General features: G+C 35.7%; 1 protein-coding gene across 33 annotated transcripts in view; it reads right to left on the reverse strand.

The window, feature by feature from the left end:
* KIF1B (kinesin family member 1B) overlaps positions 1 to 18,331 on the reverse strand; it is a 134,908-nt gene that overhangs the window by 79,578 nt on the left and 36,999 nt on the right. For 11 of the 33 annotated variants that reach the window (XM_070610855.1, XM_070610851.1, XM_070610841.1 and 8 more), the window contains exons 5-12: positions 18,193 to 18,258; positions 13,318 to 13,496; positions 12,630 to 12,741; positions 10,423 to 10,500; positions 9,623 to 9,688; positions 5,097 to 5,172; positions 4,021 to 4,099; positions 3,100 to 3,242 (exon numbers count right to left, since the gene is read on the reverse strand). In XM_070610855.1, coding sequence (XP_070466956.1) covers positions 3,100 to 3,242; positions 4,021 to 4,099; positions 5,097 to 5,172; positions 9,623 to 9,688; positions 10,423 to 10,500; positions 12,630 to 12,741; positions 13,318 to 13,496; positions 18,193 to 18,258 — 799 coding nt within the window. Of the gene's footprint in view, positions 1 to 2,099; positions 2,142 to 3,099; positions 3,243 to 4,020; positions 4,100 to 5,096; positions 5,173 to 8,889; positions 8,908 to 9,622; positions 9,689 to 10,422; positions 10,501 to 12,629; positions 12,742 to 13,317; positions 13,497 to 18,192; positions 18,259 to 18,331 lie in introns of all 33 variants that reach the window. The other 22 variants (XM_070610848.1, XM_070610846.1, XM_070610832.1 and 19 more) reach the window with 3 other exon arrangements.

Below are 18,331 nucleotides of genomic sequence, written 5' to 3' on the forward strand. Positions count from 1 at the left end.
ATTAAGGCTGATTACTTGCTAATTTAAGTAAGGCTCTTGCTTTGCCTAACAGTATGACCATGAGTCATTGGTAAGCCAAGTTCCTAGTATGAAATTCAAGTTTTAGGGACATACTTCCATTACTAAGGTCTTTAATAGAACTGTAAATTTTGCTTTTAAACCTAGTTTTGGTATAAAGAGCCACAAAAAACAAAATTCATTAATTCACTATTTGTACTTTCCTTCCTTAGTCCTCCTCAAACAAACACCAAAGGATCACCATAGGTATCGGTGCATTCCTATTTTAAAATTAGTTCATTTTAAATTTGAGAAAATCTACCTTGCTTAAAATTCATATCAAAACTAAGTAACTTTTCCTTAAAGGATACAATGCGAGTCAACACAAAGAGTCAGAAAAAATATTATTAGCTCTCTCTGGGTCTACTCATCTCTACTTAATCAAAGTCAGTTCTTGAAGCCCCTTAAAAACCAGTGGTTGCTTCAAGACAGTTTGAAAACCACCATCTGCAAATATAGAACAGAGGAAAACAAGCAAGTTTTAAAAGGACGACAGAAACTGGAGCAAAAAATTGGCCATCAGGTGATGGCAGCAAGGTAAGAAAGAGTAGAATGGACGGAGCTTAGAAGGTCCAATGGGACACATGCAAGCCCTAAAAAGAATTAAGAGTAGTAGATAAAACAGAAATTCAGAAGTAGTCAGGGCTGCTTTCCTGCACGGATGCAGAATTAAAACTTAGTCATGCAGAGCTTTTCAGGAGATTCCACAACTGCTCAGAAAAGAGCAGGACAACAAGCTGGCAGCAACACCACCTGGAGCACAAAAGCAAGAACAAGACGGTGTCTTTTCCACACCAGTATTGGTCAGCTTTGGAAATCTCAGACAGAGCTGTTCCAGTCCAAGAGTCACTCTGTGTTGGAACATTATAGCGTCTTCAAGGCCTAACCTCATCACAGAGGCCAGGGCTACATGTAGTTCCTCCTATGCATTTCCTGTCTATCAAGCCTCCTAAATAAACAAACCAATAAAAATTTAAAACTTAGAAATTATGTACAACTGAAATCTCACATCAATGTAAACTATGAACTGAATAAAAAGAAAAAAAAATCTAAAAGTTACCCCCCTAAAAATATCAAGATTCTTCATTTCTTCTAAGATAACAATTCCTTGATGAATTATCTTAAAAGGTAAGAAATTATTTCCTCACAACTTAATGATCTATACAGAGAAAACAATGAGGTGTGATCCTCTAAAGAATGTCCTCATTTCAAGCACAAATTCTAGACATTCAAGTTTTTAAAATTTAATTTGTAATTCACGAAGAAGAAAAAAAAGTGTTAACCTAACCATCAAGTAAGCTGAGGCCCAAGATATGGAGGAAACTAACTTAGCATAACCACAGGTGAGTGCTAACCCAACATGCAGAGCTACTCAATCATGGCGAGTTTGGCCAACTGGACGTGATTGTTTTTAATTATATATACACTAAAGCTCAGAATTACATAACTAGTTAAAAAGGATTTTTCTATTAAATATTGACATCCTGAAGGATCTCAAGAGGCCAAAAAAGGTGTAATAATGATTAAAAGCTAGTGCTCTGAGTTACACTACCCAATCTGAACACATAAAAACCACGGGAGCTCAGCAGCAAACTAACCACTCCAAGCAGCAGTGTCCTCACTGGTAAAATAGGCATAATGAAACTTTTTCAGTCATTAACAGGATTAATGGGATAATATATTTAAGGTACCTAGAACAGAGCTTAGCACATTATAAACACAGTAAATATGAGCTGCTGACATCACTATCACCATCTAAGATTTTGTATTCAGTTTAATCACATAACTGGAAAAACTGAAAAGCAGAAACAAGAGACTCTTAAGCCTCTTGATTTTATTCAAGCCACAGACTGAAATTCAGTGAAGACTGCTTTGCTAAATGAAGAAGGGCAAAAACAGGATCATTTCTGAATCTACAGTACGCTCTGTCTGGGATTTCCCTGTTAGGATTGCTGGCATGCAAAGCTCATTTTAAGGCTGATCCAGCAGAGGCAGATTAGCAAGTCAGAGTACTTGGAATAACCAATACATGAAATACACACATTTGCCTCCACTTCCAGAGTAATCATCGATCAATGGATCAACTGAAGGTAAGCAGGAGGGAAAATACAAGAAGGATCAAAGTTCAGGTTCAGTAGTGACACAGAGAGGGAAGAGAACAGTATTTGGCATTTGGGAAAATGAAAAAATAAACTTAGAATATAGTATCATTTTACAAACTGTATTCATCTAAATTTAGATGCCCACCAGTAAGAAGAACTAAACTAAAAGAAGCCTTGAAAATCTTATTAGAATTCCAAACAATACATCAATTTTACACTCAAAAAACAAAAATATGCTTTTAAAATAAACCCACGTACTATTCTACCTGAATAATCTAGTTAACTCACTTAACAGAACTTCTGATTAGACATTACATAGGCAGATCACTAAGGTTAAAAAAATACTCATTTTGAGATAAGACTGTAAAACAATACTCTCTGGAAGTCTAATTCTTGAACTTGATAAGGAAGTAGAGATCTTCCCCTTCATATATTCATAGGGAGTGGGGTGGGGAACATTTAATCAATTTGCAGGAGGGGAAAGATATCAATGAAAGGTATATCTGATCTGAAAGGAGACTGAAATGGTGGGTTTCTTATACATATATTACTGCTACTACATTAATCCAGAGAAACTCATAACAGAAAAACAAAAATTTCATGTAACATATTTATGAAGTGATTAATTTCTCAATGAGAATAAGCTTAACTTCCAAATAAACTTTATTGCTGATCTAAAAGAGAAATCTAACAGAAACACAAGTAGCGGAATATTCACGTTTTAAAAACTAATTTCATGAGTTCAAATGGATAGCCTGGTACATACTACATAAAGGAATTCTGAGATCATTTTCATTGGGTTTTTTAAGAAGAAAAAATAAAAAACAAAAAACCCTTTTTTCTACCATCTAGCTTAATCAAGTTCCTTAAATCTAAGTTTAAATGTAAGAACTCTGAAGAGGAAAGGTTTAGATTTTGTGCTGATCCTTAATTTACTTACTATCAATAATATCTCCTAGCCCTTGAGCACGAAGAAGGTCCTTCAGCCTTGTCACCTCCTCCTTTAATTCACGAACCAGTTTGGCATTGGGGTCCTCATTGATAACAGCATTGCATTTAATTTGTTTTGCACGATCTGCATATCTAGACCCAAAAAGAAAATTCATTGTTGCCATTCCTCAGATGCTCTCCTTTTCATAAGTAACATACCATTATTTCTAAAACAAACTGCTTGAGCATTTACATATTTTATGAGACTTTAATACGTTTGCAGAAAGCTTTACAGTACCTTATAAAGGATGGAAAAAAGGCTCAAATAAACTTAAGTAATTTATCCAAGATCATAAAGGAAATAAATACCAGAGAGGACTCAAAACTAATTTGTCAGACTATATAGCATTCCTTCCATTATATCAAAAGTGTCTTCAATGGGAGAAGAGTATGGAGTTCTGGACTAAAGTAATGGAACCTATTCATATATAGAAATATCCTATTAGAAAACCGCCTGCCAATAATTTTTTTAATGCTACATATACTCATAATTGTATTACTTCTTATGAATTCAGCATTTCTATAATGACAAACACCACAAGGGAACACTTCTTTTTATAGAAATGAGCATTATAAGAAAACTTTCACTAATATCTAAAAGTTATCCAAACACCTCACTTGGGGATTTTTAATACCTTTCCTATGAAAAAGTTCCTGCCTTTCCCAACGAAACTGAACACCATAAAGAGGTAAACTGTATTATAATAAAAATCCTTTCTTCCTCACATTCTCATTGTTATGAGAGGAATGGAACACTACTTACACAAATGACTACTGATACAGCCAAAGAAAATCCATGGCATCCAAGTCATAAAAAATTACTTGTGGTGGCACTATGTTCTATTTAGCTATTGGGATTAAATTGGAGTACCTCAGAGTGCTTAAAGTTTCATCATAGTTGATATCTGCTGGGCTCAGAGCAGCAACCATTGCAGTCCGAGAATTGCCACCTAAAAAGATAAATCATGATTATCTCAGATCATACTCATCTTAGAAAGAAGAATTTTAGTGAATACGTCAAATCAGCACGATCTCAGATCCTAAGATTTAACAAAAAGTCAACAAATTTCTTGAATGTCTCCATGCCAAGTGCTGTTACACTCAAATGTTGGTGTCTGGATTTACTACGTCCAGTTTCTCGCTTCTCACTCCAATTAAGAACTCAGCCAGGGGCCGGCCCGGGGGCTGAAGGATTAAGTTTGCGTGCTCTGCTTCAGCGACCCAGGTTTCACCAGTTTGAATCCTGGGCAGGGACATGGCACCGCTCATCAAGCCATGCTGAGCCGGCATCCCACATGCCACAACTAGAAGGACCCACAACCTAAAAATACACAACTATGTACCGGGGGGCTTTGGGTCAAAAGGAAAAATAAAATCTTAAAAAAAAAAAAAAAAAGAACTCAGTCACTCCATCAAAGCTGCTCTCAGTGATGTGAAAATCACTGGTGATGTAAACAGTCCAACAAGTCATTCTCAGCCTCTTCCTTCTATCAGCAACATTTGACACAGTTGATCACTACCTCCTTCTTGATGAGAAGGAGGGAAAGGGACTAAAAGAACAGTGAATGAAAGGCAGTGATGGGAAGGTCCGAAAACATCAGCAAAAAAGACTAAGGGCTGGTAATATCTGATCATCTGCTCCTCAAAGGAGCACGGAGTTTTCAAAGAGGAAGAAGGAGAAATAATTTGAAGTAGGTGTGTGGTCAGGAAGACACAGTTCATGTCCTAAAGTCAACAGATATGGGAGAAAACCTTGATTTAAAAGTAAGCAAATCCAACCAGCTTAAATCAAGAGTAAAAATGAAAAGAAGGAAGAAGCACTCAAGTACTAGTAACATGGATATCTAGAGATTCTTCTTCTCCAAAACAGACACATAGGACAATTAACCACAAAAGACAATCAGTAAACAGCTTTAAAAAGATAACTACACACCAGTGTTAACGTACCTAGATTTTCTCGAAGGAGCCAAGTAAGTACAGAATCCCTGTAGGGAATAAAATCAGTTTTCTTCTTCTTCTTACTCTATTAAACAGAAAGAAATGGCCTTAGCGTTATTAGGGAGGAATAATTCACATAAAAGGCAAGTCGGTCTAAAATTCCCAAGTAAATTAAATTACAGTAGAACTCCATCACTGTTGAAATTTAACACTCACAGCTTCAATTCTTCAAAATAACCAAAACTCACGCAATAAAGAAAATTTTTATTTTTATATTTTATTTTGAAGAAGGTATAACATATATAACAGTTTAGAGAGTAGTATAATAAGCTAACATATATCCATCATGCAGCTTCAACCATTATCAATATTTTGCCAATTAGGTTTCAATTATCCCTCAAACACTTTGCTACAGTTTTTCTTCCTGAATCATTTTGGAGTAAACTGCCGACACTATATCCTTTTACCGCTAAACACTACAGCAAATAAAAACATTCTCTTTGATACAATACTATTATCTAATATCCTGTCTATATCATGTCTTCTAGAGCTGGTAATGTTTTAAAGCAAATCCAACATTTCACCTATAAATGCTTCAGGTACATATCTCAAACAGAGAAGGACTTTTTTTAAAAAAACATAACTACAAGATCATTATCACACTTAAAATTATCAAGAATTCCTTAATATCATCTAATACCCAATTCTCAAAGAATTATTTTTACTTTTGCAGAGCGGCAAATATATGAAGGTGGTGCATTCCAGGTTGGATATGTAGGTACGAGTCATTTAGTTAATGAATTTATTTGGCCAACCCTCAAATCATTAAGTGGGTTGCTGCGTATCTAGTAACGCTTGTAAAGTAATAGACATTTGGTTTCTTTGAAAGGCAATTATGCCCCAAATAAATCCAACCATTAGTTAGGACTCAAAGTGAAAAGGTCTAAGAAAGTGATGTAATTTGCTAATGGGGAGATTTGTAAAGACTGCAAAAGATGAATTTTCTATATATATCAAGAGTTTATTTGTCGCTCTCTGTAATCCTCATTACCACAGGATAAAGCAAAAAGCACCAATGCAAAGCCAGTGCTGAAATGGAGGAAATTATATCCTCTGAAAGTAAAACTTAATGCAAATGCTTTGCAGATAATAGCTACTCCAATATCTGCTGGCTGACTACTATGTCATGATAACTCAAGAAGCTACTAAGGAGAAAGCTAAGGTTCACTGATAAACATCTCCCCTGCAATCAGTAGTTTTAGAATCCATTCCTGGTATAGTCTGAGGTTAAATTAATCTAAGGATGATCTACTTCTTCCAAAGCATGGATATTCAGAAAAGGAGTACTAAGTAGCTGACTCCTGGTTTGTTGAGGAGGAAAGGAAGTAGGCAAGTGGCACTTTAATTCCATCTCTTATCAAAAATGTCCCCTCCATCTCATCTCACTCCACCCACAGACACACATTCCACCAATTAGAAAGTCATTTCCTGGGGCCGGCCCTGTGGCCAAGCGGTTAAGTTCACTCGCTCGGCTTCGGCGGCCAACGGTTTCCACGGTTCAGATCCTGGGCATGGACATGGCACCACTCATCAGGCCATGTTGACGCGGCGTCCCACATGCCACAACTAGAAGGACCCACAACTAAAATATACAACTATGTACTGGGGGGATTTGGGAAGAAAAAGCAAAAAAAGAAAGAAGATTGGCAACAGTTGTTAGCTCAGGTGCCAATCTTTAAAAAAAAAAGAAAGAAAGTCATTTCCCATAGCAGGTTCCATTTCTAAATTACACAGACCTCTAGGGAGAACTAACCTTCTCAGTCATTCACAGCTTAGTGGGACTTTCATTCCACCACAAAGTTCTTGAGGCCTAAGACTCAGTTCATCTCTTTCCAGTTCTCTACTGCACCTAAATACTCCACATTACCTACAGTTTTTACTGAAAACACCGCAAGATTTAGGCTGCCAGTTACAACGACTGCAAACAGTACTATGAAAATAAGCAAGGTCAGTTTGCCAAAAATGTTCTATTTTCATTCTTGTCAATTAGAGTAAATTTAAGGAGTATCTAAATGAAGAAGCATAAATAAAACTTCCATCTTTTCTACTTGAAAATATCCCAGAATTTTAGCCATTTCTTTTCTATTTGCTCTCTTACACAAATTAATCTCACCTGTTCTCACATCTGTAATTTTTTAAAAATAAGTGCTTCAGTAGTTACATAAAAAGCTTTACTTAGATGTTAACTTCTCTAAAAAAAAGACTATTAAGTGTGGATGATAACAATCCTGTTTCCCTCCCTAGTGGAAATAACAATATATCTTAATTCACCAAAAATTATGCTTTTCATATAAAAACTAAAATTTATTTCTGATCTGTAATTGTTATGACAGATGCAAAGTATTAAACTGGGTTTTACAAAAGCAATTATAAAATATCATTTGCAAATTATTGTGGCACAGAGCAATGTAGGAAGTATACAGATAAATACTTTGTAAACTTTCCCTTTAGCTGATATGAATGTTAACAGATGAGCAACTGAACTAGACAAGTTAGAATGATCACTAAGTTTTTCATTTTTGTTGCTATTGTTGTTGTTGTTTTGAGGAAGATTAGCCCTGAGCTAACATCTGCCACCAATCTTTTTTTCTTTCTTTTTTTTTTTTTTACTGAGGAAGACTGGTCCTGCGCTAACATCCATGCCCATCTTCCTTTACTTTATATGTGGGACACCTGCCACAGCCTGCATGGGTCCACATCTGGGAGCCAAACTGCTGAACCTGGGGCCGCCAAAGCGGAAGGTATGAACTTAACTGCTGCACTACTACCAGGCCGACTCTCATCACTAAGTTTTAATAGTCTTCATGGTTCTGGGACCTAGATTAGATATTTGAAGAATATCCACACATGTATAACATCAAATAGCAGATAGATTTTTGAATCTAAGGCAGCTTTTTCCAATAAGCAGAGAAAAACAGAAAAGGGCATTACTTTTTATTAAATTATTTTTGAGAAGCAGGGAATAAAGAAATCTATATATTTTAAAATGTAAGTATAAAATATTTCAATGCAGATACTGCCTCTATCTCCAATGTTACTCATGTAATTCAGAATAAACTGCTGAGTGCTCTATTATTTATGCAAAAGAGCACTAATAAATTTAGAGCATCTGTACAGAAATATAAGGAAAAGAAAAACTACTATATTTGGACTAAAAAGGATGCAAATAATATGTTTTCTAGACACAATTAGATGTTTAACTTAATTCTGCAGCGTTCACTATATGTAAAACCAAAGATTAGAAAAATTTTTTTTTAACAATTTAAATAATCCATGACTTTTCATGGTAGGAAACAAGTAAAGATAATACAAAGAGGTTTAAGAAAAATATACTAATAATTTCAAGAAACCAGGTGTGTTTTACAATGCTACCCTTAAGAAATTTCTTTTGTCGCCCTTTCTAGAGGTTTACAGGAGACTTCTTCAAGTGACAGTCCTATAAATCACTAGGAGAAACATCGTAAGAAAACACAATGCAGAAGCTTCCTCAAATTTCTCTCTTGTTCCTTTATTCTGAATTCCTTCCCGAAAGCACATCATGTTCCCTAAATTAATTTTGGTGTGAAGTCTCATGATTCATGGTCACCCTAAACAGCAATTTTAAATTCCAGAGCCAGAAAACAAATAACAAAAAGTTTTTTGAAGGTTCCATTTCTACTTAGGCCTCAATACATCCTGCTGGGGATTTAAAATCATCGCAATTGATTCTACAGCTGGTTCATTTCTACCAACCCCACCGTACCTTGCTGGTGCAGTTATCCTGCAGATGAAAGCATAAAAGAGAGAAGGAGAACACAGGATAAGCCTCCAAATAGAAACTACTTTGTTTAAATTTTAAGTCATAAATTGAATATGACTTCTCACCAATAAGCAAGAAGGCATTTCCTTCTTTTTAGGGATTCAAACAAGGTACTAAACTAAATTAGAGCACACAACGACTAATGCTTCCTTAGCTTCTAACCTAAATAATGAAGCCCCTTACGCAAAAATTGTTTCAGCTTTAGTGTTCTACTGTTAAGAAACAGGAAAGAATAAAACTACTTAAAAATATATATATTATTGGCCCCCAAATCAACAGCATTCATCAAGGCAAACTGCTCAAAATGCTCCAAAAGGCACTGCAGCCTACTTAGAAAAGATTGTACAGGAAAAGAATATGTAATAAATACACTAGGTTTTTATCAGAGATATGAAATAAGGCTCAAAAAATAGTCAAAACTTACGTCTTTGTAAAGACCTAGTTTTTACTAGCCTTTACAGCTCTCTATTTACTTTCATTCTCCTTAATCTATTTTACTTTCAGTACAAAATCAAAGTATGTTATACCTAGTATCTTATCTGAAAAGCTTTCTAAAAGGAGAAAGGCAGGATTACATAAAAGGGCCAAAAAAGGACAGCCTTCATAAATAATCATAAAATATCATCAAGTACATTTGCTGAACAAATTTTCCCTTACAATGAAGTACAACACTTACCACCTCTGCCAAGGCTGAAATGACTTTTCCCAGAGTTGTAAGAGACTTATTAATATTTGCTCCTTCCTGAAATCAATAACAAACATGAAAGAATTATGATGAAAAATTTCTACTACTGCCACAACATATATAATACATAAAATACAACTAGCCATATGCTAACATTACTTGTTTATTTATGACCACAAGTTCTAAAAAACTCCTTTAATCTTCCATTTTTCCTCCCCTCCACTTGATGACATTCCAGGACCACATGCCCAACTCACAGTCCTAAAGCATCTTCAAGATATCTGTGTTCTAAAAACCTACAGATGCAGTCTTCTTCCCACAACTCACTGACATGAAATTTCTGCTGTTGTTAAGCATATCTCTAGAGAAGACCATGTTGTTCTCACATCTGTATCTTGTGTATCTTTTTCCCATTACTGTCCCTAACTTCCATCTACGCAAATTCTGCCTGTTTCTCAAAATACAATTCAACTCTCACTTGACCATGAAGTCTTCTTTAACTATTATGTTATGTAACTTAACCTTTCATTGAAGTCATAGATTAGAAGTTGGCAAAATTTTTCTGTAAAGATTTTGTGGGCCATGTGGTCTCAGCTGCAACCTCTCAACCCTATCATTGTAGCACAAAAGCAATCAGAGACAATAAATAAACAAATAGACGTAGCTGTGTCCCAAGAAAATTTTATCTACAAAAACAGGCAGTGGGCCAGATTTAGCCAACTAGCCATAGTTTGCTGACCTGTGTTATAGAACATTTATTAACTAGGCCATTTGTTTGGTAAAATAAATACCTTTAATCGAGTCCCTTTGGCACCAGTTGAATCAGCTCGTTCACTTCCCGCTAGATCCACCAAACTGATTTTACTAACCTGGTAAAGAACAGTAACTTTAGGGCAATTTGAAAATAAGCAAGGTAGGAGTAGAAAACATTTAGAGGCAGGAAATTAAAAGATTAAAGCCTAGAGAAGACTAAAAGTATTAATTAGGGCTCTTATATGGCATAAAAAGACAAAGACAACATCTACTGTAGTCAATTGGAAGAGTATGCAAAAAAGTCCACAGCAACTATCTTGATTTGAAAGAAGTAATTTTAGGATAAATAAGACCTATTTTACAATGGTGTGTCACAAAAATATATAAAACGCATTAACCCATTAGATGGCATATTAAAAATGAAGCTTCCAGGAACTGGTACTCTTACATATTGCTGGTGGGAATAGAAAATGAGACAATCACTTTGGAAAACAGTTTGACAGATTTTTAAGCTAAATATACACCTACCATAAGACTTAACCATTCCACTCTTAGGTATTTACCAAGAGAAACCAAGACAAATACCCACACAAAGACTTGTACACAAATGTTCATGGCATGTTCATTTGTAACGATCAAAAACTGGAAATGATTTAAATGTCCTTCAACAGATGAACTAATAAACAAACTGTGAGATATTTATATAGTGGACTACTAATCAGCAATGAAAATGAGTGAACTATTGATACACACAACAACACAGCTGAATCTCAAAATCATTATACTAAGTAAAAGAAGCCAGGCACACAGACTATATGATTCCGTTTATATAAAATTCTAGAAAATGTAAACCTTCCATAGTGACAGAAAGCAGATTAGGATTGTCTGAGGATGGAGATGGAAGGAGGCGTACAGTTAGATTACAAAGGGGCATGAGGCAACTTTGTGGGGTACTGGAACTGCTCATTATGTGCATTATGGTATTGGTGTTACAGGAGTACTTGCGTGTGATCCAATTTTACACTTTAAATGTGTGGTTTATTTTACTTCAACAATACCTGGATGCAGTTGTTAAAAAAATAAAGCCCCAGGAAAATTTAGACAAAAATGGATTATCAAGGAAGCTATAGTTATGGGATTAAATCATTATTCTTGCAGATCTGACATTATGGAAGAACAGAAAAAATGCTTTTATGTAGGATGTTCCTTGGTGCCATTCAGACAAATACTGAGTACTAAACAGCATTAATACTGTAACCTTTGGCTAAGCAGTGTCAAGTTATTTGATCACCTATAGGAAGAATATATTTTTAAAAATAATTTTAAGCTAAAAACAAACAAGTTACCAAGTAAAGTGTGATTCTATTTTTAGTGATATTGGTATCATAAAGTACTCAGTTTATACGGCACAGGATCTTTTATAACTACCAGTACAATATGTCTAACTTCAGATTTAAAATTCTGGCTGCATACTACTTCGGAATGAAGGCAGAGCAGAATCCAACAGAAATTTATGATGAACAATAAAATTAACATTTATTGAGTGGCTACTCTGTGCCAGGCACTATTATGCACACTTAACCTATATTGATATTTTAATCCTCTTAACAATCCTACGAGGCTGGGGAAACTGAGGCACAAAGAGATTAAGTAACTTATCAAAGTTAACACTGCTAAAAAGTGGCAGAACCACAATCTAAAGCAAGCAGTTTAATTCCAAAATCTACTATATTTAACTATTGTAAAAAACAAGAGATGAACACCGAAAGGTAACTGAAGAACATCGGGACTGCTGTGCAGTTATTGTCCAAGAATGAAACATATCTTGTCTGCTGAATTGTTTGCTTAAACATTTTATCCCACAGTAACATTACCAGAACTCAAAAAAAATATATAAACATACCAAAGAAGCTAGTAAGATAATTAAGAAGATCCAGTCAAGAAGAAAAGGAAGGATTTTCTCCCCATAGACTGCTTAACTCTCTTGCATAGAGTATTTTTTGAGACCCAAAGTCTTGGATTGGTTTTCTCTTAACCCTGTTTCCTATCTCGCAATTTCACTTAAGAATTCATGCTCACAATTGGTTTCATGTGGAATACAAATGACAAGAAGAAGATATAAAATACCCTTTGTTAAGCAAAAGGGCAATTTTCCTCCCTTCCACAAAATGCAGAGGGTAGCAACAGGGACTTCTCAAAATTCCCATTCTACACAACTCAAGCCCAGAGACTAAAGTTCTCCTACCTTCTCAGTGGAAAGGTTGGTCTCAGTGTCATGTTTCTTCTGGGTGAAAACAATGGTAAACACAGCATGAGAACGGCTACTTGTTTCATTCATGTTGGTAGCTGCCACTGTCCTAAACAAACATAAAGGCGACCACGTGACAATGGAATTCTTAGATGAAAGTTAAAATGGACAGCAGGCACCACTTTTTAAGCCTAACAATCACAAGCAACCCCTTTAAACTTATTCACAGAGCACAAGATTGTCACTTACACAAATTGCTCTCAATACACCTTATCTGTGAGTCATCAAGTTATCCTCCAATGCCAAAGGTACCCCATCAGAAGCATTTTTCATACTCCAGCTGTCCCCCTTGGAACCACTGAGGCATTTAATTTTTATTGTATCAGATGCTCATCTATTCCAGAATCAACTACTACCATAGGCATGTGATAACCAACATTTTACCATGACTTGATCAAAACCTAAGAGTAAAACTTAACCAAAGTTCTAACATGTTTCAGCAGCGCATTGTTTTGATGAGAAGATACTGAATATGCTAAAGCCCTCACTTCAGCACAAAGGATCAGAGGACTCCACAATTAATGCAATTTTCATAGCTATAAATGTGGTCTCAAACCCTTAACCGTGAACAAAAGGCCTCAAAACGTGCCAAAGACCTCAGTCATTAGTCTATTTCCTACCATACCTGGCTTTGTTCCCAGCATCCATGAGGTCAGCAATGTCTGTGTAGGAAGTGACTGCCAACTTTGACAGATCCTCCACATAGGGGCCAAGAAGGGGGTGTTCACGCACACGCAAATTACCCTTGTTTTTTGGATTCAGCAAATCTCGTACTCTTTCACAGTAAATTTCCATGTAGCTCACCTAGGAACAAATTATTAAAGTGAATTAGAGGATTTGAAAAAAGAAATCTTATACATTAAAAAGATTTTTTTAAGCTTTTATTGAAAGCTCTACAATTAGAAATCAGCAATCTTTACAGTGAAATGCCACATTCCTAGTCCCTTTTATTCTATTAAGAGTATGCACAAATATCACTGAGTAGGTTAGAACCAGCCTTCTGACATCTCAGGAAAGAAAAGGAAGTAATAGGCTATCTCAGCACACAGTAGCTGCTACTTATCTTAGGCAGAAAATACATCATTTTTAGTAGCAACTTATCAATTATTAATATTTTTTTAATGTATGCTGTAGTCAACTAATTGTGGATTACAGTGGGGTTAGTACAAAAGCGTGGAAACAAGATTTCTATTGGTATTAAAACCAAGGAACAATACCAATATTCCAGAGCAAGGAAGACAGGAGATCAGCTAATACTTTAACACTGACCAAACTGTGACTGGTATGGACAAAAGATGTATCTACTAGAGGGGTCAGGGTTGGCCAGCATGGAATTTGATTGTGTGGCAGGACCTATCCAAGTCCTCAGTAAATATACTTCAGAAACTCTTGTCCCATCAGCAGGAGCATTTTTATCATGAAGATGGATATATTAGGCTATCATTTCTTCACTTGAAGCAATTAAACATTTAATCTGTCTAATCAACTCCTCTCCCTCTAATTTCACGCTCACCCAGACACCAACAGGATTCCAACAGAGGTCTGCCCACAGGAAGATAATTTGTCAGTCTTGCTAATACGACTGTTCCGATTTGGGTAATCATTATTCCTCACGAGAAAGTAACAAACCAATGTACTGGTTCCATAATGTCAAATGAGCTTCACTCAAAAGTCTGACTCGGAAGGATGGTTCTGTTCCTGATATTATCTACAAGATCAGGCTTCTAAGCAAACGAGGCTCTGAACTGGGGTAAATTCACCACAATAAGCCTCATTATCATGCTTCTCTAGGAATCAGAAACTTCTGTATCACTAAGCTACTCAAGCATACAATGTAACTTCTGCATTTTTCAACTTTAAATTTTTATAGACATATTTTCAGAGTACCTGAAATAGAACCTTATCTCTATTTCTATTGCCTTTTTCCTTCCCTCAATCTCTGATCTGACTGTATATTTATACTGTTTTAAAATCAGTTTTTAAAATATTGACAACTCTCAAAGATAAAGTAATTGATTTACTACAAAAGTAAAACAGGACAATAAATATTCTTTCTTAAAGTAGGTCATCCTAGACAGTGAAATGGTATTTTAATTTTATTTTATTTTATTTATTTATTTTTTGAGAAAGATTAGCCCTCAGCTAACATCTGCTGCCAATCCTCCTCTTTTTGCTGAGGAAGACTGGCCCTGAGCTAACATCCGTGCCCATCTTCCTCTACTTTATATGTGGGATGCCTATCACAGCATGGCTTGCCAAGCGGTGCCATGTCTGCAGCCGGGATCCAAATCAGCAAACCCCCGGCCGCCGAAGTGGAACATGTGCACTTATCCCCCGAGCCACTGGGCCTGCCCTGAAAATGGTACTTTAATCATTCTCGTGTACTTAAACTTGTACATGGACAACCACTTGCAAAAGATGAAAGTTTTATCTCATGCCATACACATAAAAAGACTTGAAGATAAGTGCTGAAACCATAAAATTCCTGGAAGATAATACAGGTAGTACATTCTTCAACACTGAACTTAAAAGGATCTTTTCCAATATCATGTCTTCTCAGACAAGGGAAACAAAAGAAAAAATAAACAAGTCGAACTTCATCAGACTAAAGAGCTTCTGCAAGGCAAAAGAAACTAGAATCAAAACCAAAAGACAATCCACCAACTGGGAGAAGATATTTGCAAATCATGTATCTGACAAGGGGTTAATCTCCATAATACATAAAGAACTCACACAACTGAACAACAAAAAAACAAAAAGCCTGATCAAAAAATGGGCAGAGGATATGAAGAGACATTTTTCCAAAGATATACAGATGGCCAATAAACACACGAAAAGATGTTCAACATCACTAATCACCAGGGAAATGCAATTCAAAACTACACTAGGATACCACCTTAAAATGGCTATAATCACTAAGACTAAAAATAACAAATGTTGGAGAGGGTGTGGAGAAAAAAGAACCTTCATACACTGCTGGTGGGAATGCAAACTGGTGCAGCCACTATGGAAAACAGTATGGAGATTCCTCAAAAAACTAAAAATAGAAATATCATGACCCAGATAGCCCCCTACTGGGTATCTACCCAAACAACTTGAAATCAACAATCCAAAGTAACACAAGTACCCCTATGTTCATTGCAGCACTATTCACAATAGCCAAGACATGGAAACAATCCAAGTGCCCACTGACTGATGACTGGATAAAGAAGATGTGGTATACATACACAATGGACTACTACTCAGACATAAAAAAGACAAATTCATCCCATTTGCAACAACATGGATGGACCTGGAGGGTATTATGCTAAGCAAAATAAGCCAGACTGAGAAAGACAAACACCATATGATTTCACTCATATGTGGAATATAAACAAACACAGGGACTGAGAAAACAGTTCAGTAGTTACCAGGGGAAGGAGGGTGTTGGGTGGGCACAGGAGGTGAAGAGGAGCATTTACGTGGTGACAGACAAGAAATAACATACAACTGAAATTTCACAATGACATAAACTAATGTGAATTCAATAAAAAAAATTTTTTTTAACTTGTATACAATCCTGAATCCCAGGAAGATATTATATCTTCTTGGAAAACCTGTCCCTTTTCACACAGGTATGAGACTAAGAGGACCCAAATAACCTGGGTAAATGTTGATGTGCTCCATTACTCATTCTCTAATATGCAAATACATCTAAAGCCATCACTATTTCTGAACCAACCATTATAGACCCACTTGGCAAATTCAATTCACTGAGTACTATTATCTTCTAGGCACTTTCTAGGCACCTTGCATACATCAGTAAATAAAACAAAGATTGCTGCCCTAGTGAGTTTATGATTCTAACAAGGGATACTGAAAATAAAGAACAAACATAAAAAATAAGTAAAATTATAAAGTTGGTTAGAACATGATGAGTACTATGCAAAAAAAAAATAAGAACAAGGGAGGAGAGATCAGGAGTGCTGGGGTAGAGGGTAAGTTACAGTATTAAATAAGATGGTCAAGATAAGCCTCATTGAGAGGATAAGATTTGAGCCAAAGACTTGAAGGAGGTGAAAAACTTAGTCAAAAAGATATCCAGGGGAAAAAATTTCAGGCAGAAGGAAATGCAAATGTAAAGGCCCTGAGGTTCCTGGTGTGTCTCAGAAACAGCAAAAAAGCCAGTGTGGCTAGAGCAGAGGAAACACTTGAGAGAAGTGGTAGAGCTCCTAGAACCATAAGGATCAACAAAGTATCAACTAGGGATCCACACTACCCTCCAAATGAGCCTGTGAACTCTGACTAATACGGGAGAAACTGGCATCTTCTTTTATGACCCATAAACTCAAAAGATGCTGTCACACTGTCACTCTCACTATGCTTTGAATTTATTTAAAATGTGATATTTTAATAAGATTAATAAAAATCTACTGAATTTTCATTTACTATACATTTAATATTCAAAAACAGTCAAGGGATAAGACAAGCTATTTAGAGAATTCACTTTAACAAAAAACATTTTTAGAACAGCACATTCCCCTTTTGGTAATGACAGTCAGAAGGCAGAATTCTTTAAAATTTATGCACCACTTTAAAGGTAGAGAAAAAAACCCAAAGCAGCTAAGTGGGTGAACTAGGAACTGTGTAAAGTCCTATGGAAATCACAACACATACATTAAAAAAAGAAAATCTAAAGTTTGCTTTAAAAACATCTTAATTTCTCAGAATAGACTCATGTTAACAGAACAATAATTTCAGTTACTGTGAAAATGAATACCAAAAATTGGCGTGTGCGAAACAACAGCTTTATAAAGCACACGCAAAAAAGTGGAAATGTTTCTCAAATAAACTCACACACATAATGTAATTTTATAGACCTTTTCTTGAAAGAGCTAGGATATACACTGCATGGAGACTAAGTTTCCAAGATTATAAGCAATTATAAAGGGGTGGAGGGGAGAAGAGATTTGATTATATATTTTTAAAACTTATGCCTGTCAAAAATCATTATTAATAACATTAAAGAGTGAAGAGTTCACACAAACAAATAAGAAAAACATTGCAATCTCAAAACATAAACAGGCATATGCATAATTTACAAGATGTTCAACCACACTAATAATCAAAGAAGTTCTAATTTAATTAAGAGTAAGAAATTTTCCCTTACCAAATTGGCAAAGATTAAAAAACGAAAATGCTAGATGTTGGCAAAGGCACAATGGGTGCTTAGACCCTCCCAATGGGCCTGAAAATTGGTATAGCCTTTCTTTCTAAAAGGCCTTTGGCAATTCAAATGTATTGTTTGACAACCAAGATACATACAAAGGAAATAACTGACAATAAAGCCGTAGACTTATGAATAAGGATTTAATTGCAACATTATTCATTATAACCAAAACTTAGAAATAGCCTAAAAGTACAAACGTGGGTTGAGTAATCTATAGCACAGTCATAATTTGGAACCATTCAAAAGTAAACTTTGAGGGAACAGAGTACAGGTGCCTCTGGTTGTACTCACCTCTACAGAATAAGACATTTCTTCATTACAGTTGTCATTGATTTTCTCAAATAGTTCTTCACATAACTAGAGAAGCAGAATGAGAGAGGCATGAACAGCATAAATCAGAGAAGTACCAAGTTACCCACAAGTGCTAAAC

The sequence above is a fragment of the Equus przewalskii genome, chromosome 2 (assembly GCF_037783145.1).
Source record: "Equus przewalskii isolate Varuska chromosome 2, EquPr2, whole genome shotgun sequence".
NCBI classification, from domain to species: domain Eukaryota; kingdom Metazoa; phylum Chordata; class Mammalia; order Perissodactyla; family Equidae; genus Equus; species Equus przewalskii.